General features: G+C 47.2%; 1 protein-coding gene across 3 annotated transcripts in view; it reads left to right on the forward strand.

Moving 5' to 3' along the window:
- Positions 1 to 426: 426 nt before the first annotated feature.
- The window catches only part of LOC126571797 (cytohesin-1), a 49388-nt gene continuing 23844 nt past the window's right edge, over positions 427 to 25970 (forward strand). For 2 of the 3 annotated variants that reach the window (XM_050230608.1, XM_050230609.1), the window contains exon 1: positions 8517 to 8681. Coding sequence is in view for 1 of the 3 variants with exons in the window: in XM_050230610.1 (XP_050086567.1) it covers positions 771 to 846; positions 1894 to 1967 (150 nt within the window). In the remaining 2 variants the exon portion in view is untranslated. Of the gene's footprint in view, positions 847 to 1893; positions 1968 to 8516; positions 8682 to 25970 lie in introns of those variants that run through there. The other variant, XM_050230610.1, reaches the window with a different exon arrangement.

Below are 25970 nucleotides of genomic sequence, written 5' to 3' on the forward strand. Positions count from 1 at the left end.
TTAGTATACGAATCCACGGAATGCCCGAAAACTAACCAGGTATACTTGGATGAAGCTGAGACTGAACAAATGCATGTAATTTGTCGTTTTTGTGATCATTAAAACCGCAGCAAGCGAATCAAAAATCTCCGGTTTTCAAAGCAAGGTGCAGCCACAGCACTTATTTCTCCGCTATATGAAATTTTATGTTTGATTCTGTTGTGGTTCTATCTTTGCTTTGAAAAATATCAAATCGATACGAAAGTGCATGTTCTTTTTAAACTGCGCCACCAACTGATGATGAATTTGTTTTCTTGAATTTCTTCGTATCACCAGAAACATCTTCCCTAGCTGTCATGAATAATATCCAACATGGCGTTCGGGATAATTTGACAATTCCGTCGACGCGCGACGTTGATAAACAATACGAGGAAAACCCAACAATAAAACAGCGAAACAAACGAAGATCGAAAAAAGTCTCGGGAAAGGTTGGATTTGTTGTTTCGTTGATTAGCGGAATGTGAAGAAAATTGTGGCCCCTACCCCCGTTCTTTAAATCGTGCAAAAGCGAGTAAACATCCCTCCGAAACCCAGAAACAGCCGCTGCTGCTTCGCGTCCTCTGCCCTTCCTTTGCGCGTCTTTCGTGTCGTCCCGTGAACGTTTTCCGTAAACCTTTTCCGTGTTTATCCCAGATGTGAACACCCAAAAGTGATTCCAAAAACGGGGGAACAAGTGTGATTCACCGGTGAGTGAGGGCCCGGACCGAAGCGGCCACCTAAAAGCATAAACTATGGTCAACACAATGGAGAGCTCGTACGCAACGATGTCCAACATTTCGCAGCATACGGAAAATTTCCCACTGCCAGGTATGTTGCAGCAGCACCGCGCGACCTCGTTTTGCCCCACGGCAGCACCCCTTTCCCCCTTCGTTTCCGTTAGTTCTCGTCCCCCGGGGGTCTTGATGTGTCACTCGTGGACCACGGCGTGTGTCATAAGGCACCCCATAATTAGCAAATGCAGGCGCAATTGGTTCACCACGGGCCTCTGGTTACGTACGCGCGTCCCCCTTTTGCGCGGGCAACTACCATCACCGACCGGGTTATTATCTTCATTTGCTTAATGTCTCCGACCGGAGTCCCCTGGCGGTGGAATGATGGCCATCAAACGCAGCACATTCATCACCATTTATCCAGACACTTTTTAAAGCGGAGCACAAGCATCTGACCAGCGGATCCACCTTCGCTTCCGTTATGTTGTACCCGAGAGCACCACCGATGTTTACATTGGCCGCCCACGGGCAAGAACTCGACCAACAACAACAACAACAACAAAACTTCCCAACTCCAGATCCGGTCAACGTGCGGGTACGCACGTTCCACAGTTGCTCGGTTCTTCCGAAAATAGACTCGTAATGCTCCCCACGTTCCATTCTTCACGATCCATCGATCATTCGCTACCTTCCTTCACCGGTTCCCCCGGAGGTGGCATCGATCGATCGGTTGATTAACGGGAGTCTGACCAAATACGAACAGACTTCTGGTAAACCTTAGGAAGCATGAAGAAGGGTCTGTCGTCGTGGTCGCGGTATCGTCGTCGTGGTCGCGGTCATCGCGGACGGTTCTAGGACCGACGTAAGCGACAATCGTTAGCGAATGCAAATGCCGCTATCACACGCCGGTTCGCTATGAGCGGAACGGAAAGACTTCGTTTAGAGTGAAATTGACCGCGGTGTGTGCGCGCCCATTCCTTTTGGCCTCGATTTACAACGGTGATACCGCGGTGGCTAGTGTTCTTCCCTTCATTTACTGCTTCATTTTGATCAACCCGATTGGCCTCAAATCACGCGTAATGATAGCACTACGAGCGGTGACTGTTGATACTGATTTGCGGTTTTCATTATTTTCTCGTTTTAGAACTAACACCAGAACAGCAGAAGCTGCTGATAGAGCTTCGGCGGAAGAAACAGGAAATATTGCTCGAGATACAGGTGAGTCAAGAAGAAATTCTCTCTGTGCGATATCGTTGGCATCGTTATTGATCTTCGCCCCCTAAGACATGGTCCTCAGTGAAAAGGAGCCGGTGACGCATCGCAATCAGTGAAAAGTAGGGACCGTTTACTAGTCCTTTGTTCGAATAATACCGATATAGAAATGCTTACCTCGTGATTGTAGTCCTTTAAGCTGTCTGATACCTTTGCAGATTCACCACGAATTGCTTATTACAAGAGAACTCGTTCGTTCGACAGAACAACAGAACGGTGGATGGTTCACGATAAACCCCGGTCGATTGTGTACTGGAAGCCTTCGCCACGATGTGCTGCCGTTCAGCACAGCGCAGAACCTCGATTCACAATGTCTCTTGTCCGTCCTCACGTGTACTCTTACCTTACACGGGAGCACGCGAGCACAACACCATACTGTGGCCACCGACTCGAATCACCACGAACCGTTAGGAATCCGGTTGCTCATTTCAACAACCTAAGGGCAGTTGACCTGAAGTGTCCTTTTCCACGTTGACATTATAAGCGCACCTTCGTTGCGCGTCAGCCAAACCCCCCGGGGTCCGTCCTCACGCTTCTATAAATATGTTGCTGTACCCGGTAACCGGCACCCGGCTCTCCCTTCTCAAATCGTGTTCATTTCGGATCGTCGTGATTTTTGATCCTCATCGTTATGCCCGCCAACGGACAGGCACAGGCACGCGAATCTGTTTGCTAATGAAGGCGGCCAAGCCAAGCCCCCGTTAGTCTAGCTGGGGCCTATACGGTTGTTGATAAATGCGTCTAGGTCGCGGTGTTGATGATGCGAACAGTGGCCCCCGGTACGGTAACAGTGTTTTAGGCTTAACACCTAGCCAACCGCATCGTTTGCCGGTATGTCAGGCATCCCCGGGTTGGGGCGTGGTCTACAGAAATCAATGCCATGCGAAATGGCTCCGGTTCGGCATTAATCCGGTGTAATCCATTGCGTGCCCATCTCGAGCATTTGCGCATAGGACGATGGGTAGAGTGTATCAGTTTAATTATCTTTTTTTGCTTAATCAAACCTTCACTATTATCTGGTAGAACTCTCTTGCCGTAGATTTGCCCTTCTCCTCGCGAAACTCCACTCCAGAAGGAGTTTCCCGGCAAAAGAACTAGTTCAAGGTTTTATCGCGAAGCTCATGGAAACCCTGGCAGACACTAGCGTGTCCTTGTTTGGCGGAAATAGTGACAATTACCCTTGGCTGGAGGTGCTCATCATTTATTTTCCGTTTTTGGCAACCACCAAACGCCGGTCGCATGTTTTGAACTTTTCGCCGTACGCTGCCGGATACCGGGGCAATGTATTGATTATTTTCGGCTCATGCATAGTATACATAGTTGATGGTTATCGTTTCCTGCGGCAGCAGCAGGTCCATTAGTTTTGACCTTTGCATTTTTAGGCCATGGGTAAGGCTTGAGTGCGGATTGATCGCGGCGCAGACTTTCTGTTGAGAATTCGCTCGCAAAAGATGGCATTGTCTCTGAAATGTAGTACGAGCCTCTTGTGTTTATTACAATTTACGATAATTTACATTGTATTGTTCTGTTTTGTGGCTATTGTTTCGCACTTCACATAAAAAAGGACTAAATGGCGTGCCGTGCCGTGTGTTCCTGTATTTTTAATGGAAAAGATACGCTGTTCCGGCTGCCACGATGTCGAGAAATCTCATTAACTTTATTACAGTTTACGATAGGCTGTTTTCTGGGTCAATTTAGGAAAAGTTTTCCGGACACCACACACCACGTAGTGCTTGTGTGATTGTTCCGTAATAAAATTAAATGTGCTACAAGGAACCGTACCGGAATGGCGAACGAAAGGACGTTGGGTTGGGAAAACCCGGGGACGACTAACCGTATTTCGTAGAGGTCGATTCTTTCTTTAATGGAATTGGCAGTTAATATACGGTATAGCTAATACTGTACAACTAACATTAAATTCCAAGTTACTTTAATTGATTCTATGTTATGGATCTATGATTCTGTTTGTTAGTTTATCTTACACCATCACTTTCAATATTATTCCCCGTTGCAGGAACGCTTCAATCCTGCAACACCGAGCCGGGTATCTTGTCATAAAAGTAAACAACCCCGCTGGTATCTGTCCGTTGAGCTTTCTCGATTCTATGTTCCTTCTTATTTACTGCTCGTAAGGATCCGTCTCTCGCTCTCTAGTCGCGCTCTCTGTGTCGCTCTTTTCTCTTCTATTTGTTTGCTTAGCATAAAAATAACCGCCAAAGGCGCGGTCCATCGAAGGGTGGCCACTGTTGAGAGGCGAGAGAAATGGTGAGAAAGTAACGCGAAAACGTGCACACCACGTTGCCAGAAACTCGCAACACGCAAACACCACACACCGGGAACCCCCGGGAACACATCCAGAGCGATGTTCTTCCGGATCGTTTCGCTCAAGTTCCTTCCGGCGATGGGTGGATTCCTTTCCTTGCTGGTTTTATGCGTTTTTCTTCCTTTTTCGCTCTGCTCCAGTGTTACAGTTCATTGGACTCGAAGTTGCTCGAAGAATTGTTTGTCAGGAAGTCGTTCGCTCTTCGATGGAGCTTTCATTCTGCATCTTCTTAGTGATGCACATTTCCCCTTTAAGGTATTTAATGTGTTCAGTTCCAGTTAATGGTGTGAGTCACATACATTGTCACATAGCCGTAGAAGAGTTTTCTCATTTTCTAAACGATCCGTTGATTCATCCATTGAACGACCACCGGGCACCGGCTGCTGCTGCTGCTGCTGGTGGTGCGGTCCTCCTCGTGGATGTCCTTGAATGGAATTCGCTCCGGGTTCGTTTCTCCTGCTCACGCTATCCTGCAAAGTGCTACGCTACGCTACGAGTACACCGTTGAGGTCGATCACACGAGAGCACACAATCTCAGGAGCTGGCAGAGCAGAGCCGGCACATGGTGCAACCGCATGCCCAGGCCAACACCCTAGCCCAGGACGCGAGGGCACTGGCATGCGCCGGAAAAAAGTTGCCCTTTTTCCCGGGGAAGCTTTTCGCTTCCGGCTTCCGTCCCCGAAAGGCGTGACATTTGGGATCGAACGGGGAACGGTGTCGGTGCGCTCTCGCAGTCGACTGTTCGAGCCACGTGCTGATGTTGTTATATCCTGCTAGTGTGACTCAAATCAACTAAACACGAGAGTAGAGAGATACGAGAGAAAGTGTCGTATGTTGAACCCGCAGGTGTGCTTTACGAGTGTTGTTTCCTGTTGGCAATTTGCAGAAAAATTAAGATGTGAAACATGTGGCGTGGACAGAGAAGCACTAAGTGAATGGTAATGTTGTGGTAATGTTGGGATTAGTTCAATCCGGCTGCGGAAAGTGTGAAATGAGTGGAATTTAATATCCTACTTTATCTTTTCTTATATTATCTGTTAATACAATGTTTCTGTTCATTTAAGATTACGATTTCAATCTGATGGATTCTGTTTGGATTGGCAGCAGCTTGGAATGATAACAATTTAGTAACAACGCAACATAAAACAATGATGAAATCGTTCATTATTCATTAGGCGCCGGTATGAGCAACGGAACGGTGAATCTCTCGTACGGTCCTTCACCGGCGGCCAACCGGAAGGACGATCGATGCTGCTGATGTTAGTTGGCGCTTTTTGTTTTGGGTTTATGTCCGGCTATAGTACGCTTATGTAGATCGTTCTTATGTATTGATCCACCACGGGGCAGTGGTGTTGGTGGCTTTGGCGTCCGTACGCAAGAGACGTACCACGCGGTAGTACTACACCGTAGCGTACACCGAAGGCGCAATAAATTCTTGGCGTTCCTTTGCCACCGGTACCATAACCGGAGCCACCGTGTGGGCGATGACGTCGACGATGTCTTGTGAACCGAGTGCCGCCCGTTGTTGAAATTGGCTCTCCGATCTTTTCTATGAGATTGAACCATCGAGATTGGCTGCTTAGCAGCGATGCTGTGAGGTTGAACACATCTAATGGATACTCGGCGGTATTAAAAGCCAAATCGCGTGGATGGGTGATGGGGTGCCCAAGACACAAGACGTTGGAACGTCTTTTTCGAACAATGTGTATGCGTCATGGATGGATTTGTGATCGATGAAAAGCGAGAATGATTTTTGGATTCTGTGGCATTCAGTCGATGAGAAGCCGCCGGTCTTTCTGAATACTTAACGAATCCTTGTCTCAAGGTTACCGCCATTGGATTCACGGCGGAAACTATTCTTAGCATTTGCTCTTGTGTTCTCGTGGCATTGAAGAAGTGGTAGCCCTTGAACGATCAGCAAACTACAGAGTATTCTACAGTCAGTGACAAACGTTGGCCAATGAAAATGATTGTTAACAGTTTGGTGGACTAGCATAAAGGATCAGGGGATGCTCTTTGTATCTATATCGAATGAAAACACTATTTTTTTTTTAATTTGACTCCAGGAAGGTGTTTTGTTATTCTTTTTAATATCCATTTTTCAGTTGCTTTGTCGAAGAATTTAGAATCTAGAAAAGAATCAAGAATTTCTTAAGAAAAATTGTTTTTACTTCTGCGCTTTGCACAAGTCCTCTATTGCTTCAGAATTCATACACTTCTTTGTATAAAATCTTCGTCAATATTGCGAAATGCTGTTTTTGGAGTGTTTTTTATCATTATATCGAAAACCTCACAATTGTAAGTTGCATGATTTAAATGATGATGTAAATGAGTAAAAATCTCCATCTACACATAAAATAATGCATCAGCGATGCAATTTATGTACGAAAATAAGTTCCTGTTTTTTTTATTAAATCGCTTTTATGATTCATTCCCATGAGGCCCACGAACCAAGATGAAGAGTTTATGGTTTCGTCAATCAATAGCTGCCTACTAGCATTATTCGCTTGAGTCTAGTTTAAAAATAGTTCTTTTTACATTGAATTACAAAAAAAAAGTAATAAATCCAGACCTGACACGATCGTAAATGCCATACTGCGCCATGAATGGTTGCATACAGTCAACTCTTTATTGAAATCGCATTTTGCGATTGTTCGATTTGTTGTTCGAGATGCCATTCAGCGAAACATATAACCGATTGTCTTCCTGTCTGTTGTCTGCCCTGGCTGGAGCCGGTAATCACTGCCAGTGAAGCATTCATAATCGAAGGTCAATGTTCGGTTGCTGTTGACGACTTGTGCAGACGACTTTCATCATGCGACAAGTTCTCGTTCCACTTGTGAGAGATATAAAACATTCTTCGCTAAATAATAAATAGTTGACATTATCAAGGGAATGTTTTGTTTAGAAATGAATAGCATGACTCTGAGCATAAATATCTTCATTCTTCCATTCATTTCTTCTACTATCCCGAGTATTCGTTGCCATTAACACTTCCAATTTCTTGCCAAATTAATAACCCAATAGTAAGAATGAGGAATGTTCAAACAAAACACAATGCTTTAATTCATCTCTGGCCTGTTCTCCGGGTGCACACCTTCTCATCATCTTGTTGTAGTTCTCGGTTTGTTGATCCAGATTTTTCAAGGTCCCTCTCTCTCTCTCTCTCGCATGCCATTCCGTTGGCTCCCAACCCACCCACTGGAACTCTAAAAGGGGTGATGGACGGACAAGCGATGCGAACGCGCGTATCATCATTATCTCGCCGCACCATCCCCCCGCCAGTGGTTTGTGGCATCGTTTCGGCGGCTCTGGACCTCGAAGCGGATGTTTTGCAAAACATAGTAAGATATCAACCCCCGGGGGGGGGGGGGGGGGGGGGGGGGTGCCACCCATACACCCACACAAGGCGTGCGATGTTTATTTCCTCCTCTTTGCAAAAAACAACTCACTTAACCCGTTCGCGATAGCGGGGTGGTAGAGTGGTGGCCAAGAATGCGCCACGATACACAACACATTCGAGGTGTGCGTACCACTTGGGACCTCCTTTTGTCAACGAACAGAGAAGAGGGGGTGATGTTTCTGGGGACTTCCATCTTCACCTCTTTATCTTCGACCGTTCCTTTTTTTTTGTGCTCTCTCTCGCCCTCTCTCTCGAGCTTTCTAAGCGCTCTCTTTGAATCTCTCGGCGCCTTATATGCTCTCTCGTCGGCAAAGTATGATGCGATGATGCGTCACCACCGCCCGCAGCAGCATGTTCCGTGTCCACCAACACCACTGAGCGTGACGATGGCCAAGGGGAACCGGAGCAGCGGCAGTAGCAGCTGCTAGCAGCCATGCTAAGCTATCTGGTTCTGGGCGAGCGAGCGAGCGGGGTCTGTTTGCGTTTAAGTCGTTGCCACCACGTGCGCGCGCTCTCGTCGTCCATTCTCGTGCCGCCCGCCCCCGGCCTGCTACTTGAGAGACGGTGCGAGTAGAGTAGTAGGGTGTGTTCGACGTCTTTTCGATGTCGATGTTATTCTCTTTTGCTCCTCGCTCCCCTACGCTCTCGCTGGTGGTGTTTTTGCTCGATCCCCCATCATCATCATCATCATCGCGCGCGCGTTTGTCGTTGTCGTAGCAGCCCTTGGCCGTCGCCTACGTTGTCGTCGTCATTTTCAGAGCCGGACGCAAGGCGGACGGTCGCACGTCCAAGATATCCGTCCTGCGGTTCGGTGCGTCTTCGCTGCGTTGTGCCGGTCGAAAGGAACGGGGCGAGCGTTGTTTTATTTGCGTATCTCGAAGGTGTCATTTCCATCTATTGTTCCGTGTGCGCGCTCGTGTGTTTTTGTGTGAAGGTAATTCTCAACCAACCAAGCATCCCAGATCTTTCCATCGTTATCTATGGCGCATCTTCGATCTGTTGTTGTTATTACTGGTGTTTGCTAGTATGATTTCTACGAGTGAATGAGTGGCCGCGCACTGCAACAGTGAGATGAGTGCGCACGTGATGCATCACCGTGATCCGATAATAACCCATTCAAACGTCAATCGCAGACGGCGAATGTATGTGTGTTTCTGTGTGCTCATTGCCCCGAATTGATCGCCGAGTGTTCGAAGGGCGACGAATTAAGCAATTGTCTTGACCACATACCCCCCGGCGGGGGGCGGTGGTGGCAATTACAGAGCGTGGTGCCTGTGCTGTGTGGTTGTTGTGGCCGAGCCAATATTGTGTGATTTGCGGCGCCTCCCTTCTGTGATCTCGGTGCGCCAGGAAGACGAAAGAAATGTGTTTGCAAACATCGTCCTCAGGCGCGCAGTAGGCAGCAGTAGCAGGAAGCCCCAACTTCCTGGCTCGCCGATCACCACACGGCAGCCTCACAAATGACGTTGCTAGGCGAGTGGTGAGAAAGCGAGATGTGGTCCGGAGGGGTGGGGGTTTGGGAGATGATGCTGTATCAAATTAGCGCGATCTGGGCCCCCATCGGGCGTGCCTGTGCGACATGTGACCACCGTCGAACGGAACGGAAGGAAGCCTCCTAAGAAACCCCTTTCCCTTTCACCATCCGGAGGAGGAAGTGAAGTTGTCTCGGCCTCGATGGTTTTTATTAATTAATCAAGCACTCATTGCGTTCGATGTGGATGCTGTGTGTGGTCGGTCGCGGATCGGTTAGTACATTCCGAGGTGGTGTTTCCGAGAAAAAAAAACTCGCGTTTCTCCAAACTTCTTGGGAATTTCATCCCACGCGCTACAACAACAAGTGGTGACTCCCATATCACTACTTCGCTCGTCAGTGTGTGTTTGTTTGCGAAGCGTGAAGTGATATCTTGCAACTCGCGAAGGCATGAGTCACATGGGTGTAAAGCGTGATAAAGATTGCTATCGTTTTCGTGGCAGCCCCTCGTCAGGCCAAGTGAATGCATTCAAACGTGTTCGACGTTCAGCAAACCAAGTGTTTTGCCAGATTTTTACTCACTTCTTGTATGGTCAAGTGTTCTGCCTCTGAGTCTACGTCGAAAACAAGGCATGCGCTCCGTGTACGGTATGGGTATTGATCAATAACTCGCCTGCAAATTGATTGACGTCAATGTATTCAGCGTTTGCAGGTTACTTTACGAGGGTTCTCGTTTATAAAATTGACGTTTTTTGGGATTTTGGACATTGGAATTTTGAAGATGGCTTTTTTTAGTCAAATTTCAACTGAAATTCAACTGAAATTTCAGCATTACAGTGTATAAACTGTTTTCCTTTTAAGGAGACATTGCTAAAGTCAACTTGAGCCCCTTTTGGATCTCTTTTTTTAAATGAGGACAATCTACACAAATTGCCTATGCCTTGAAATTTTCTCCAGGGTTGCTTTGTTCGAAAGAATATTGATATCGTTTTATCAACGTTGCCTTCAGACGTCAAATGAAAAAAAGACGACCCTAAAATGTAAAAAAATCTATTTTTTTGTGTCAATGATATAGCGCTTTTGTTGTAGGCAACCGAAATGGTTTTTTTTTAAATAACCGCCTCTGTTCCTACAGCGAACAACAACAAATTTGTGTTTTAAAATTTAAACTCAACGTTGATCCTCAGCAAGCTTGAAAGGGAGTAGCGTCTTCTGTTCTCGAACCCCTCAACGCTGTCGAAGTTGAGGTACAAACTTTACTTTTTTTTCCAAAATCAATTATTCAAACACACACTTGGACGAGCTCGTTCCATCGCAACCGACGGTTTTTGGGACGGGCGAGGTGGCCACAACAAAATTTGCTAGTGTTTGCGTTAGGTCACACCGGCTCTGTTGGTCGGTACAACACCGCACGGGACACAGTAAATTGTCTGGCGTCTGGCGAAGGGGTCAACCCGCAAAAACAGGGTCGATTCCAATTTTATCCAATCCTCCCACTCGCTCTCTCTCTCTCCGTGGAAGCGAAAAGTGGAGTTTGGTGGCGAAAGGCGAATTTCGAATGTGCACATTGGTCGGCGGGCGGGCGGGTGGCGCGTGCACATATGTCGCGTTCGCTGTCGCCACCATTGCCGCCCGTTGTGTCGTGCTCCTAAATTACCCCTTCCGTATCCGGTACCAGGGATCCCGTGCGCCTGGGTGCGTGCGTGCAACGGAGCGGTTTAGCGGGCCAGACGGTGGTGGCCGTTTGCGCTAGTGGGGGGAGGGTATGTCATTCTCCCGGGGGGGGAGGCTTGAGGTGCAGTGAGAATGTAGAAAATGTGTTTTTTGCTACTGCTGCTGCTGTTACCATAAACAACAGCCACCAGTCACCAGCCGGTGGCGGTCAAATGCTGCCTCGATACGATCGACAGTAACAGCGCAACAGCGCAAAAATGGTTCCATCCCATTAGCGGCGGCAGCAGCAGCATGAGTCATCAGCTCAACTCGCGATCGCGCCTCGCGAATGCAGCTCTCTCGCTTTGCGCACACACCCCAGCGGACATTTTCCCCTCCCGGGGGGTGAAATTGTGAGCACCATGCAACATCCTTCGCGCTATCCTTGTTTGGTTCAAGCTAATTTTTCTCTGCTTTCTCACTCTTCGTGCCCCTCTCGGTTCACCCGTGGTGCTATCCTCTTTTTGCTTCAGACGGATTTTTTTATTCCTTTCTCGCTCTTCGCGCCACCCCCGAGTCATCCATGTTGCTATCCTCCACTGGCTTTAGGCAGATTTTTTTCCCTTCTCGCTCTTCGAATGATCCTGCGAGGATCATCCGTGTAAACATACGCGGTGCTCAACGCGATTACATCTGTATGCGATCGAGTTTGAGCTTTGACGAAAAGTGACCCAGGCAGCTCTCTGGGCTTTTCTCCTAAGAGAAAACGAACAGCATGTTTTTCGGTGAAAAACACTTGAAACGCCCCTCAAAACATTTTTAAAATTAGTATTAATGAATAAACAAAGCATCACACTGCATTTCATTCCGGTTAAAACACTTATTTGTGAAAAAATGTGCATTTTGGAGTGAAATGGTGATTTAGGGAACTTTCAAATACACCCTACGCAAAAGAACAGGAGAGAAAAGGACGGAGATAGACCTCTCTCTCAGATCCGAAAATCATAAGATTGGTCGAAGAGTCTTTCCGAAAGCTGAAAATATGCGTCAAGTTTTTCAGTGAAAATACCTAAAACACCGCTTAAAACATGTTTAAAAACATTTTTAAAATCAAATCAATTTATAACAATGCATTACGTTCAGGTTACAACAATTTTCAATGCAATGTTGAACATTTTGTACTGCGATGAGGATCAACAGAACTTTCACGATAACCCCATACGAAAGAAGCGAGAGAGAAGGACGGAGAAGGATCTGTCAAACGTGTTTGTTAGGTTGGAAAGCTGGTCGGATGCTGATGATCGCGCTGCTGGTAAGTTTGCCAAAAATATGCATAATTTTAACACATTTTGTTGGTTTTCCATTCTTTACAGATCATTTATCAGATACAGCAGCAGTGCCCGAACGATTCGTCGTGATCTGGTGAGTAATTAAGCTGATATTTGGACGATCAAGTCCGATGCCGTACCACTGCCTCTTTCCAGAATGTTCCTGCACATGCATCGCCGGGAGATTGGAAAAGGATGTGAAAACGTTTTACGGTGAGTAAAAAGTGTTTCCAAATGATTCTAATAGTGTTATAAGTGTTTTAAAAGTGAAAAAATCTTCTTTTTGTGTTTTTCTAGCCCTCCGAGAGCTGCGAGCCGTGAGTAAGCGGTATGTGTGAATGTGTGCCGTCCATGCGAACGGCCCGTCTATGGGAACGTACTTTTCGGTCCTTATACGGCCAACGAAGGAAGGAAGCATTGTAAGGATGAGGTATGTTTGGTGCTAGTGTTATGTGATTGAGTTTTAAAAAAGTGTGAATAAATATTATGAAAAATGAAATTGCGAATTGTGAGAACATTTTATGCGCACATCCGAAAGATGCAGGGGGTTGAGGGTAGGGTAGGGAGGGAGGAGGGAAGGGTAGGATAGGGTAGGGAGGGGGGTGGGGTGAACCTAGGGGGGCACGATGCGATCACACGCACACCACTGCGACCCACATTTCACCAATACACGCACATCCGGTTCATCCGATTCATCCGAGAATGAGCATCCCTGGTTAACCATACTTAAGCCGTTTCCTTAACCAGGGGGGGCACTTTTGGGTAACCAGGGGTCCTTATGTATGGATAACCAGGGGTCGCGCAACAATTCCGCCTGCTGGGACAAAGCAAGCATTGGCGCACGACGAGGTCACAAGTCCGGTCGCGTTCAGCGTTGATATCAGTTTGTTCCTTTTGGTTTCTTTTTTTTTTCGTTGAGTTTATGTTTCATTTGCGTACTTGCTGATAGGAGAGGGTGCATGGTAACGGGACTTCCTTGCTATCAAACCGCGCTCTGTGCAGTCATCCGAAGTGTTGCTGGCGGTTTCGCTCAAGTCCACACGGTGACGAAACACGCTAAAGAGGGCTTTCCGTACATTTCGTATATATTCTCCCCGATGCACAATTTGCGTTCGCTATTTTTAGTGTCACTTTTCAAAGACAATAGCACCATAACAGATGGGTGTATCTGTTCGTGGTGAAGATCGTGGTATCTTAGCATCAAACGAACATCAATCCACTTTTCGAGATCCATGACACAAGCGGCGTATGTCGTTGAATGGATGGTACTTGAAGCAGCGGCTTCAAATAAAATTACAGCTCCCTGTGAGCATGGCAAATACTGTGAGCACATTTGGTGAAGTGTACTCCTTCCCTATAATAGACTGGCCAAGGAGCACTCTTGTATGATACTAAAGCGCACTCGAGCGATCTAACGTCCTTATCCGTGGTTCGGGGTGGGATGAACTAACCCAATTTCATTTACCTACCTCCCCCAAGAGTCCGAGAGTTTTACGTGCTTGAAAGGCGAAACAAGGAAGTTGCCTAGATGTAGGGCCAGTCCCCCTGGACTGGCCAAGAATGCAAATTCAATTTCATTGGACGTTCGTCAATTCATCAGGGGATCCTTTAAATCCATCCAAGTAAACAAGGAAACAGTTCACAACAACGTCCCCAGTATTCGACGTCCTACTATTTTGACAGAGACTGAGACCGTCTCTTGAGGAAAGTTAATTTATTTCGTTGCTTTACAGCTTTCTTCCAAGTTCATATTGTTCCAAAAGCCCATCTGTTCCGGACACCACACACCAGGACACCAAGGCCCCTGGTTTCGGTCCTTACTGTTCTTCATCGAAATTACTCACTGACCGAAAAAAAGGGTTGCTAGGCTCTGCTCTGACACCACCCCGAAGGAGGAAGAGCCGCGTCATGTGTCGGCATTCTGAAGATGATCGTTAGACAAAAACCGGACGGAGACTGGCTTTCCTTTTTCGCTTCAAGAAATCCGCTCCTTCTGGTTTCCTTTGCTCCCCCACATGTCGTTAGGCAATGTTTGCTCGGCCTTTCATTTGATAGTTTCGTTTTTTTTTTAGTTCCGGGCGCAATGGATTGCGGTCAACGAAGTGTGAAGGCTTAAGGATGTGTCGAGCCGCCTCGCTCTGAAGAAGAACCGTTGCCAGCGCAGAAGTTATTGCCATCGCCTGCAGAAAGCGGTCGCCATTCGCATGGCAGGGCTGACGATAAGAAGCCTAGCGAGCCTAGGAATGCTCAACGGAAGACGGGGATGCTTATTGGTTTCTCTCCACTTCCTGTTTTGTGCTCGTTAAGTGTTGCAGCCATCGAGCGACGAGCTCTTCCCCGGTCTCCAATGCGTGTCTTATCTCCGAGCTGTGCTGTGCTGTGACCTCTTGTGTTGGTCGTTTTATCCCAAGCATCCCCGTTGGCGGCGCCATATCACTCGCTAGTTATTCCAAGAAAAGATAAAACCAAATCTTGGAATGGAAAAGTTGAGTAACGAGATCCGAGGAACTGACACGCGGTCGCACTACTTCCTTCCAGGTTTTCCTATTCCCCGGCACTTCAGGAGCCCTTCATTAACACGAGTATTTTTGCGCTCTCAATGAAATGAGACACAAGGATTTGCATGTCTCGGCCGGGTCGAGTGTACCGTGATAATCCCGCTTTCTTAGCACTGGCGCTCATTTTAATCAAAATCCTTAAGCCGTCTTATCCACCGCCTGCCCGGTGGCCACAAGAATGTTATCAAAACCATGACAAGACTCTCGCCGCCGTGTCGCCAACGCCAGTCTTGTGCGTTCGTGCATGCATACTTTCAGCGTTACGGTCCTCCGCTATCATTATCAGCCACAGCCGCCGATAAATGAGTGGAACGCAGCTCTAGACGCTCCAGGCATGTGGTGAAGAGTAGTGATTGAACCCCTTCCTCTCTGTTCGCAGCCGATAAGATAACACAGCCACAAATGGCTTCACTAGTCGCTTTGGCACATGGCATCGGGGTGTGCAGAAAAGAAAAAAAAAATCCGATAACCGATTCCAATGTCCGGTAGTTGAAGTTTCAATTACTGCGTCCGAAGCCGTTCACATGGCGCGCTACACGCTATGTCACCGTCGAGTGACAGACAAGTTTGCCGTTGCCCTATCGCGATCATAGCGGAATGCATGTTATGATGTAGTACAAATTGGTTTGTTGCCGTTGTTTGTCATGCTCACCAACTGTGGCATCTGTCCTCCTAAGTTTGTCACCGTGTCTGCCGTTCGTCAAAAAGGTATTCACGGACATTTGCAAACTCTCCTTGAAATTTCTCCTGGAAGGGGGGTGGAGTGCACGATGATGGCGAGAAAGTGATCATCGCATGATGAATCGAGCAGACGTTCGGCGCGAAATGCGATCTAGCGAAAGCCGTGGAAGCCGTGAAGTTTCGTGGACACCATTTGTGACAATCGAACTCAAATACACACCGGCAGTTGCATTAATATTCAGTTTCTTTCACGTTCCGATTCATCAGACCATGTTGTGTGCTTCCTCGTGGGGCGGGAAACATTTTCTCATTAATTACGTCCGCACCTTGCCTGTGGTGCACGCCACACGGATGCCGTGTGGTCGTCTGTAGCATACAGATGTGGCACCGGAGACGGACGGAAAGAAAGTGATCTTCTTTGGTCGCGTGCACGGTTACTCTGTCTCTGTAGTAACAGCAGGTGCACCGAGCCGGCAAGCCGGTACTGTGTTCCGATAACCTTCGTCCCTATCGCGTTTCGCTCGGGTCGAGACTATCAGGTAGCTCTCTTCCACTTCTCGATAAAGTGTTCACGGTACCGTATACTGCTGGCTACGGTTCATTGAACGCTGTTACCATCTCCAGCGGCTTCAGGAACCATGGGGGGAAAAGTATGGACAGTATTTCTATCACAATCCATCCTGTAATGTTTTTCCATCGTTTTCGCCCTTTGGGGGGAGGAAGATTATAAACAAAATAAACATAAATTACTGACTTTGCTTGGAAAAATATGAATCTCTCGCTCTTTCTCTTGGGTATTAACGGGATCTAAGGTCGAAGATGAAGTGATCTGGTCATGCTTCTGTTTCCCTCGTTTGTTGGATTTAATTATAGGTACAATTGCTACAGGAATAGAAGTTTTCGGAAGTAAAAAAAAGTAAGGAAACTTGTTAAATGTTATTGATTTAATTTATACAACAAAACTGTGCTGCCTTCTCTGTTTCAAACGTCTCATACAAACGAGCGGGTGGGCGCTCTGTGCGAGGAATATTTAACAATTCTATGTTTATGCTAAATACCATTCCTGTGTACATCTCTCCATCGGTCTAGGAACGGTAAAGGAGAATTCAAAAAAATATGCTAAACTGGTCGGTCGTCCCGAAAACGAAGGAGTGGAAAAGTTTTAAGGATGCACCTCGCCACCACCACCACTGCCACGCCAATTCCCATACGCTAGTTGCGTAAAAATGTTCGGTTTCGGTTGCTTTCGGCTTCCTGGAAGGTCACTTGCCGTTGCTCCGTGATCCGAGATTTGCTCCTTGCCTTCAAATCGACTGCCAACAAAAGAGGAACACAGGAGGCGTCCTGCTGCTTCTTCTTCGGTTGTTTCTAGTAAAAATGCCAAGCAAAGAAACAACGTAAAGCCACCAGCAGCACTCCTCACTGCGGCTGTCTTAATGGCGCACGAGGCAAAGCGAAGCCGAGAGAGCGCGGAGGAAGAAAGTGGCCATTAATGCCATCCCTAAACAACACGCCACCGGAGCACCGGAGCATTGGCTTAACTGTAACATATGCGCGGCAGGATACAGAAGAGTAGGGGGGACAGTATGTGCGTAGCATACGGTATTATGTGGCCAGTTGCGGGTGTGGCGTTAGTGCGGGAGCTTTGGCGTACAGTAAACCGTAGGCGTAGGCCTGTCATTGTCGATTGTGTCGTGTGCGTTAATCGTATGCTGAGTGCGGTATTCACTGCAAACGAAAATACCTCGAACCCCGGGATTGAGACGTCTCTCAAGATGCGACTGCGTCGTCGTCGTTGTCTCCTCGTGCAGAACGTTCTCTTCTCTTCGGTTGGTGGTGGTAAAAGCAAAAAATAAAGACGAAGACCGGAATTTGTTTACGCATTTCCAGCACCACCAGCGAGGATGTCGTGAAGGTTTGTTTTGCTGCAGCAGCCGGGCCCGGAATGTGCCAAACTGCCGTCAGTAGTTCGCGTCTTCCAAGTGCCATTCGTTGGGCTGAGAACGATGCACGATGTCTGCCTCTGATGCCTTGGAGTGTATATGTTCCTGGTGTCGATCTAATCTCATTTACAGCCCTCACAGCTCCCGAACGACCATTAGTTGCGGTTAGCGCAGCTAGAGGGTCTCCTGTCACACAGGGATGGTAGATGGAAGGATGGGTTCTTCGACAACCTCGGTTTACCGGCCGCCAGCACCTACTTCCAGTAGAACCGAAGCCGAGCTTTAAATCCGATGCCACAGGCGCGGAGTACTGGTGATCCCTGACACTTGGCTGATGAATATTGATGCCGTACACAAACCGTTCCAACAGCGAACTGTCCTTTTTGGCAGCTTGTCACTCGGTCACTGTTTGTGTTCCGAGTTGTCGACTTGCATTAAATGGTAGATCAATCGGACAATTCGGGAGTTTTAGTGTTCCTTGTGGTTCACGGAGTTGCTGTGGCTCGCCTTGGCAAGCTTAAGATATTATCGCACTCTTGGTGGCTGCCGGAAGTTGGTGAGTTGCTGCAGAAGGCGCTACTCTTACGGGGCTAAGCTTTCGGACGAGCTTCCCGTCCGAAATTCGATGCTCGGCTTTATCCTTGCATAAATTATTTCGTAAAATGGACGCCACGGAACCACCACCGCGGACATGGTGAGCCCGAAACGCAACGAAAGAAGCCAATAAAACGTTTGTTCATCGATTTTCGTGTCGTCTTTTCTCGATACTGTCCATCTTTACGGTTGCCAGCTTCTTCTTACTGGAACGAGTGACATTTGGTCGGTAGCATCTGGTGACCATACTTGTTGTGTGGTGCCATGGACGCAGAAGTGTTTATGTGAACCTCTGGCCCATTTGACCGAAGAACCACGTTCTACACGGTATCGGTTTTTTGCATTCTGTTGGAACAGATGAAAAAAAAAACCCAATCGAAGTCAAAGAAAAAGAAGGAATCGAAAAAGACAGTGCTGGGCGTGCATGTGATCGGCTCCCCTGATGGCTTCCAATGACGCAAAGATCAGCATTAAATTTACACAAACTAAGCACAACCTGACAGAAATTATTGATTGCTGCTGCTGCTGTCGGTGCTGTTTTCGCCAAAGTGACCCAAGGCACGTCGCCATGGCGCTGCAGGGTGTGTTTGTGTGTTGTTGTCGGGCTGTCGTCGTGTTGTTGTGCAAATTGTGGTCCAGTTCAGTTGTTTGACATTCTTTACACCGCGCGTGAAGCGCAATACAGATCGATCCAAGTTCACCAGCTGGTCGTTGCCATCGATCAAGATATTGCTTTGAGGGTGGAGAACAGAGCTTGTGAGCAGCTGGCATAAATCAGAAGACGTTGGTTTGATTTATTGCAGAAAGTTATCGAGGTGTAGGAGAATGATCGAATTCGAAATACCAGAACAACTCCTTGGTTAACGAAAGATTACCCAGAAGTAAGAGTTTGATGTGATTTCTTGAAATACCAAGAATAAGACATTTAGCCTCAAGTATTAAGATCCTGAAGGAACAAATCTCACCTGGTAAGCACTCGTTTTGTGACACAAATTGATTATTACATTAACATGAAGTAGTAGGTTCCATTTCCTTCTGTGATGGCGTTGTACACACCTCAAGAAGCATTTATGTTGCCCCGGCTGGCGGGGCCCATATCTTATCCCCTTTCCGGCTGGAATTCGGAAGTAGCTGGAGGGTGTGTGCTGGTGACATCGCCAATGCCTTCCAGGCCACGGCTAATGGTCGGTAATAGTCACGTTTCATATTAATTAATCAGCAAAGCAGCATACGAATGAGGTCGGTGTGACATAATGGGCCCAAATCTCGGTGACCTCAAGTTATGTTGTTTTTAGTCCCCGCCCCCGGGCACGGTACGATAAGAATTTATATGATTCCACCAGGTCGTCCCCTTCCGCGGTGCGCTTATAAATGGTAATTGATGAGCGAAAAGGTGTGGGACTCTTGGACGGAGCTTAGCCCGCCGAGTGCCGTTATCAGATGCATCGATTTAAATAACGTAGTGCACAGAAAACATGGTTTCGAGAAATGTGGTTGCCGGAAACCAAAATGATTCCGCATAAACCATCCCCACTCTTCTTCGTTCGTTCGAGAAAGGGTATTCCTGGGGGGCATTAGCCTCTTCTGGCGTGCGTATCCTACTGGTGGCCATACGCACTAAACTCTTTACGAGGGAACAAAGTGTTTTGGTTTCGTCTTTCCGAAATTCCGAGCGTCGGCGCCTTTGCTCATCGCCGGTTTTATCTCTCGCTTTGGCTGAGAAGAGTTTGCTGGCGGATGTTGTTGTTGCAAAATGACTTCCGCGTGTCATCTCCTCTGCTTCGGTTTGTTTCAGAGCGGTGGCTTTGACCCAGTTCCAGTGTTCTGGCAGCGGGGGTATCTGGTACAATTGGATACTTGTCCTTGTTAACTGTTTTCTGGGTGTAGGTAGAGAGACCCTCTGAAGGATCTCCTCCCGGTTCCCCGAAGGGAATTGCGAAGGACCAAAAGTTTTTGATCCGTTTATGTGATGCTTTTATCGGTTTTCGGTTCTTCGCCGCCGGGGTTGGGGTGAGAAGAGCCTAGCATTCTGTAACCATGTTTTGCGAGTATCGTCCCTCGAGGCGAAAGGGACTTAAACCGAGGTTGTGGAGTTTGATAGGCGATCTGGTATAAGCCACGTAAAACGAAACAGAAACACGAAACAGTTTACCATAAAAATAATTGAATGACAAAAGTTTTGCTAACATTTTTTTATACAAAAAAATGATGTCATCTTTGATATAAAGTGTGTAAATCACTAATATGAGATAGGCTGACTAAATGAAGCTTAAGTGGACGCTTGCCCGTTCCACTGACGAGTCAACATTATCAACTTCACTGCGGGAAAAACCTCGCGGCAATAAATAAAATCATTTTTGGTTGTGAAATCCCCATAATGGCATGACCAACCATCAGTAGTTTTCGGTTGTGCAAATTTAATATATTCTTGAGGTTATTCATTTACGCTAACAGTGTGCAATGCGCGGAATTATCCCCTTATCATCATCAATTGAATATGGTAAACGAGAAAGGCACAGCGCCTATATATTCGGAAAAAAATTGATCGCCAGCTTTAGTATACATTTGGTGCTGGTATCGCAAAGAACTATGGACTTCAGCAGAAGTTTGGCCGTTGGGATCGTTATTTCAACGTTGGTTTCGTTGGTTTGGGGATCAGTGTGCCAAACGCCATCAGGCACCACCGGAACCTGCGTCGAGATTGACAAGTGCTCCAATTGGAAGAAACTTCTACTTGATGAAGAAGAAACGCAGCTTCTGAGGGCTTCTGTAGCAGCTTGCTCTGTTTCAACCAGCGAAATGCAGACTGTGTGCTGCACTCAGGAAGATATCCTCAGCAATCGATCCGACTCGACAGTATTCGATTCACCGCAGTGCCTTAACGGTCTTGCTGATCCTCCGTCGACGGAAACAACTTCCTTCGGTGCCTTCATATACATCCCTGATCAAGCACAAAATCTGTCTAAACGATGTGTCGGCAGTTTGATCGACGCAGATCACGTGATTACCTCGGCACACTGTGTACAAAGAATATCAAGCGATACTATCACCACCGTGTACGTTAATGCACGAAACGTTGTCAACCAAGAGAATGGTTCTGTTAGTTCTGGAGTCGATCCTTTCTATGTGGCATCTGTTTACATCGCTCCAGGATACACTCCAGGTCAGCTTGGTAACGATATAGCGTTGCTGCGTCTCTAAAAGCCAGTTCAGCTCAGTTCCTCACAGGATCGGACTCCACAACCGATCTGCATGCCGACATCACACAAGCACTACGAATCGGAAAATCCTATCATGTTTTCATCCGGTTGGGGATCGAACGCTGAGGGGGTTTTAAGTGACATCAAACAGTCGGTTACGTTGATGCGCATCTCCCTGCCTCAGTGTGTAGAATTAGGGCCACGGTTGAAAATTACGTCGGAAGTGTTAAGAACTTCAAATCAAACGAATCCGATTTGTTCCATCGACATCGACGTCCCAGGCCATAATCTCTTCCAGGGCCACTCTGGCGCACCCCTAATGTATCGAAAAGATGGTGCATGGTTTTTACGGGGCGTAGTTAATACACCATTGAGTTCGGAAGATGGTCAGAATCCGGGAAGAGTAAATCGCGTCCTTTCGACTTCGGTCCAATATCATGCAAAATGGATCGAGGATGTTTTAAAATCGTTAACAGCTTAACAGACATTATGCTAGTGAGTGGACATTAAAAGTTGAGCAAAGATATGTTGTGAATTAAATAAAAGTATACATCTAGAAATACATGAAAAGATACTGAATGTCTTTTACAGGTTTGCTGTTAAACTTCCGAAGTCCATTGTCACCTCATGTGCTCTATCCGTATGCTTTGAGATTACACTGGATTGTAGAGTATTGACACCAGCATATTGAGCGATCTGGGTGGATTTATTGAAGGTTTTTCCCCAGGGCTCAACTAAAGACGTTGGTCCTGGTTATTCTTGTTGGTCTTTTAAAATTCTATGCCTTTGTTAGCATACACTGGCTTAAAGTAGATGAATAAAAGGCATGATGCAACTGCTTATGTGCAATATTTTCAGTAAGACTTTCGAGCTATATCGTAGCAATAATCGTGGAATGGTCTTGAATCTAATACCAATGTATTTCTTGACATCTTAAGTGATAAACTTAGCTAAGCTCGTTTGTAGCGCTATAGATTGGACTTAATCAGTTTTATGTCAACGCCGATCTTGGACGATATGCTTTTTTTATACTGTTTGCTGCTGTCTTGCTGGTGATGGTGGTGATCGTTGGTATTATCTAACGTAAGGGAACACGAAAATATTGGTCTTCCTCTTGGGCCCTCCCCGGTTTCGAGCGACTCACGTAAATTAAGTTACGCTCTTTTTCGTCCTTCTCCAGTAAATGCCAGTTAACCCAGTTTTTTTTTGTTGGCTTACCAATTTCGGGACTTTGCCTTACGGAGCCTGGAGCCAAGGAAGCGATAGGGCGTTTGGCACAAACCATTATCTGCCCGGTGGGGTGGGGGGGGGGGGGGGGGGCATCCAGGTCCTGTGGTGCGCTCGATTTCGTTTACAACTTGGGCACGTGCTCGCTGCGTTATAATGCGTTGCGGCACTGGGTCTCCCTAGAATATGTTGTATAAAAGTTCAGGAACATAAACCTCCCCGACCTCTCGGGGAACACGCGCAGCAATAAAAAAAATCATTCTCCATCCCGGTAGCTCTCGGTGGCGAATGCGGTCTGTTCGCTTCCCGTTGCGTTGGCTGCGTTGGCCAGAGCGTTCAATTATGAACCAGTTGTAACGACGACGGTATGTTGGCGCATGTCTTCATCAGCGCGCGAGTGATGATCATCTGCGGAACGGAACGGACGTCACCACCACCACCACCGGTTAGCATTGAGATGCGCGGTGTGTCCCACGCACAGCCTTGACCTCGTCCTTAGTGACCGTTTTAGCGTTTTCGAAAAAAATCATCTGCGTCTCACATTCTGGCGCTCGTCTGCCCAACCGGATTGGATCATTTCGCTTAACGAGTCGGAATCGGCTGGAAGAGCTCGACCACCCCTCAATCCTCCTTCTTATTTTGATTCACAGCTCCCTCTTCCTTCATGGCGTCGTCAGTAAGCAGACTGGCGATGATATCATCCTCTCATTCCCAGTAAACCACCGTTCTGCTTCGTGTACACTGTGCGGACGTTTGCTGAACGAGGAGAATCATCTCTTCATCATACGAAATTGGAGAAAATTATGAGATAATCAGTGGCGGCAGCAGCAGCAATGGCCATGGGTTGGTGCGACGCTGATGGTGACGATGAGAGAAGAGCCGAAAGCTGTTTCGGTCTCATCCTCTGACGTCATGCTGGTGATAAGGAGAGGGACCTCGAGGGCGGATGCTGTTCTATCACCGATCTGACCGCGGACCGAGTGGACACCCGATACCAAAAACAGAAGGGGTATTTCTGGGTTCCTTTTCAAGGGTTTTTTTTGTTTCTCTGTTCTGACCGTACGCCGCGTGGCTTGGCGGAATGGTCGAGAATAATGTCTCGATAACGCCGCCTGTTCACGAGGATGATGGTAGGAGGATTTGCTAAATTTGACGGCCTAACAATCGTTGTGTTATGTGTGAACTAAGAATAGCCGCGGGCCACCGTTTTGCAAGCGCCACTGGTGCGTGAAGTGCGGACGGAACATTAGACCACTTGTTAGTTCGCTAGTGATGCCCTTGAGGAGCTAGACTGTTTTGCCTCAATTTGTGTTTGGTATTTATTGAATTTTAGAAATGTTAATTCAGTGCAATCCTAAGAATCATTTCAGGGCCCTAAAATTGCGAACATGTCAAGCATCTGTTGTATGTTCCTATGAGAGGTTGCAAAGCAACCTATATTCGAATATTCGTTGTTGATCAATCACCTCCAACGCAAATCTCCTGCACCTCAACCAACGATCATACATCCCGCATAACGCGGTGGCGGTCACGGAGCTTGGTGGCGATCGTTCAGGCGCATCTCATTCGGTCACCGTGTTTGGGAAGGTGTCCTATCATCTCTCGCACGAGGCGCAAGCCATGTTTTTGCCGTGTTTCGGTGGTGATGCCATTTGTTATTTATTTTGCAAATCGAGCCCCGGACCACGACGGACGACCAGGCAGGAGCGCGGTGCAAGATCGCGTTACGAAGCGTTTCGTCGCCGCCGTCACCACCCACCCACTACGGCCATAGAATATGCCGTCATTCAATATGTGGGATGGAAATATGAACTTTCATTTCTCACACTCGAATGAGCGCAGCCAGATTTTTCTATCTTTTTTTTCTATAGCTGTTGTTGTTGCAGGTGTGTTACAAGATGTGTTTTACCGAAGGAGAGGAGAAGGAAGCAGTCGTGACAGACAGGTTGGTCTGTGTCGACATTTCTGGTAGGGCAGATTCGATAGCCACTGAAGGTGCTCTAGTGTCGCATTACGGTCCAGTGTTGAGTTTCATAGAGAGGGAGAGTTGATGCGCGATGGATTGAGACATGGTCATGGTCCTAAGGATTGATACGCATTTCTGCAGTATAAAGTGTGCAAAAGGTAATCATCGTTATCAACTTTGCGACTGCAGTACCGATTGCAGTAATCATCAGCAACATTGACAAACGGGCACGTTTGTTAGCGGAATGATTTATGTTTTTTTTTTGCGTTTGAAGTCATCCGCCATTGCGCCTCAGTGCTTATCATCGTAGGGCTGCTGGTTGGAATGCAAAAAACCGGAAGAAAGCAAACATGCGGCCACACATCATCACACACAATGGCTTCGTTATGATTTGTCCTCCAAATGAAGCTACTTCTTCTGGAGCTTCTGTGCTGCTGGCGATCTACAGCATCCGCCCTCAGTATTGATGATCAACCAACACAAGAAGATTCATCAACGCCTAACGCCAGTTGTCGGTGGTGTATTGCGCTGTAGCGATGCTCGATGCACTGACTAGCGCACCCCCGGCGTATGGTGTGTTACATCATGAGAACAATGTTTAGAATACGATTCCTGGGGGGAGGAGGCCGCTGCCGGTGATGACGGTGCGCGAGTAAACAAGCTGTCGCTGTGGATGTTCTCTTGTTGAATGAAAAATGGACCAAGTGTCCACAATTGGACCGGGCGCTCTGCGATGCGTTTCTGTGTTTGTGCTGCTTGTATGCTAAATACATCTTCGTTTCCGCAAAGTTTCCAAGTTTTGTTTCGAAACCCCAAAACCAAATGCTCTGCTGTAAGACACCACCGGAAATGGTAAACAAACCTTGAATCGGCCGGGGGTTACTACTATTATCGGCCACATGGTGATCGGCGAGCATAGTGATGCAAACCTGGAATATGGTGTAAATCGCCTCTAGCGAGTATATCAGGACAGGAAGAGGTTTGCGGGATAAAATGAGATGCCAGGGGGTTCGGTCGAGGATGATCACCTTCTCCATTCATCCACTCTCTGAAAACACACCAGCGGCGAATAGAAGCTTAAGTTGCGCAGAGAAGGAATATGTTGCATCCAGGCGGTGCATCTCTGTTATTTACAGCAACAAGAGCACCTCCCGATTTCGATTTGTTTTCTTCCGGATATCCGTTTTCCGTGCCCTCTCTTTCTCTGTCTCGATGGACAAAACTACAAAAATAATTCATTTCGCTTCATAAATGTGGTTCTATGCTGGGTATGTCGCACCGAGATATGATCCCCTATACCACCCACTTGTCGAAACTGGGCTGAGCTCGACTGTCTCGAAGCAAATGGTATGTTGCTTTAAATATTTATAATGGATGGGTTTTGATTTGAATTCTGTCGGTTGCTGGCTGTTGGTGTGGTGTACGACTTGTAGCCAGCAGGAGCGAGCCATTTATAGCGATATGAGAAACAGATGCACGCGCGGAGGTACATGTGGCTTGCAAATGATCATCGTCTCACTTTACCCCGGTTCAGTTTGATGTTTATGCAACAGCACACAGACGCACAGCAACACACATGGCAAATACATAAGGGCTAATCTT

This window comes from Anopheles aquasalis, chromosome 2 (genome assembly GCF_943734665.1).
Source record: "Anopheles aquasalis chromosome 2, idAnoAquaMG_Q_19, whole genome shotgun sequence".
In the NCBI taxonomy this organism is placed as follows: domain Eukaryota; kingdom Metazoa; phylum Arthropoda; class Insecta; order Diptera; family Culicidae; genus Anopheles; species Anopheles aquasalis.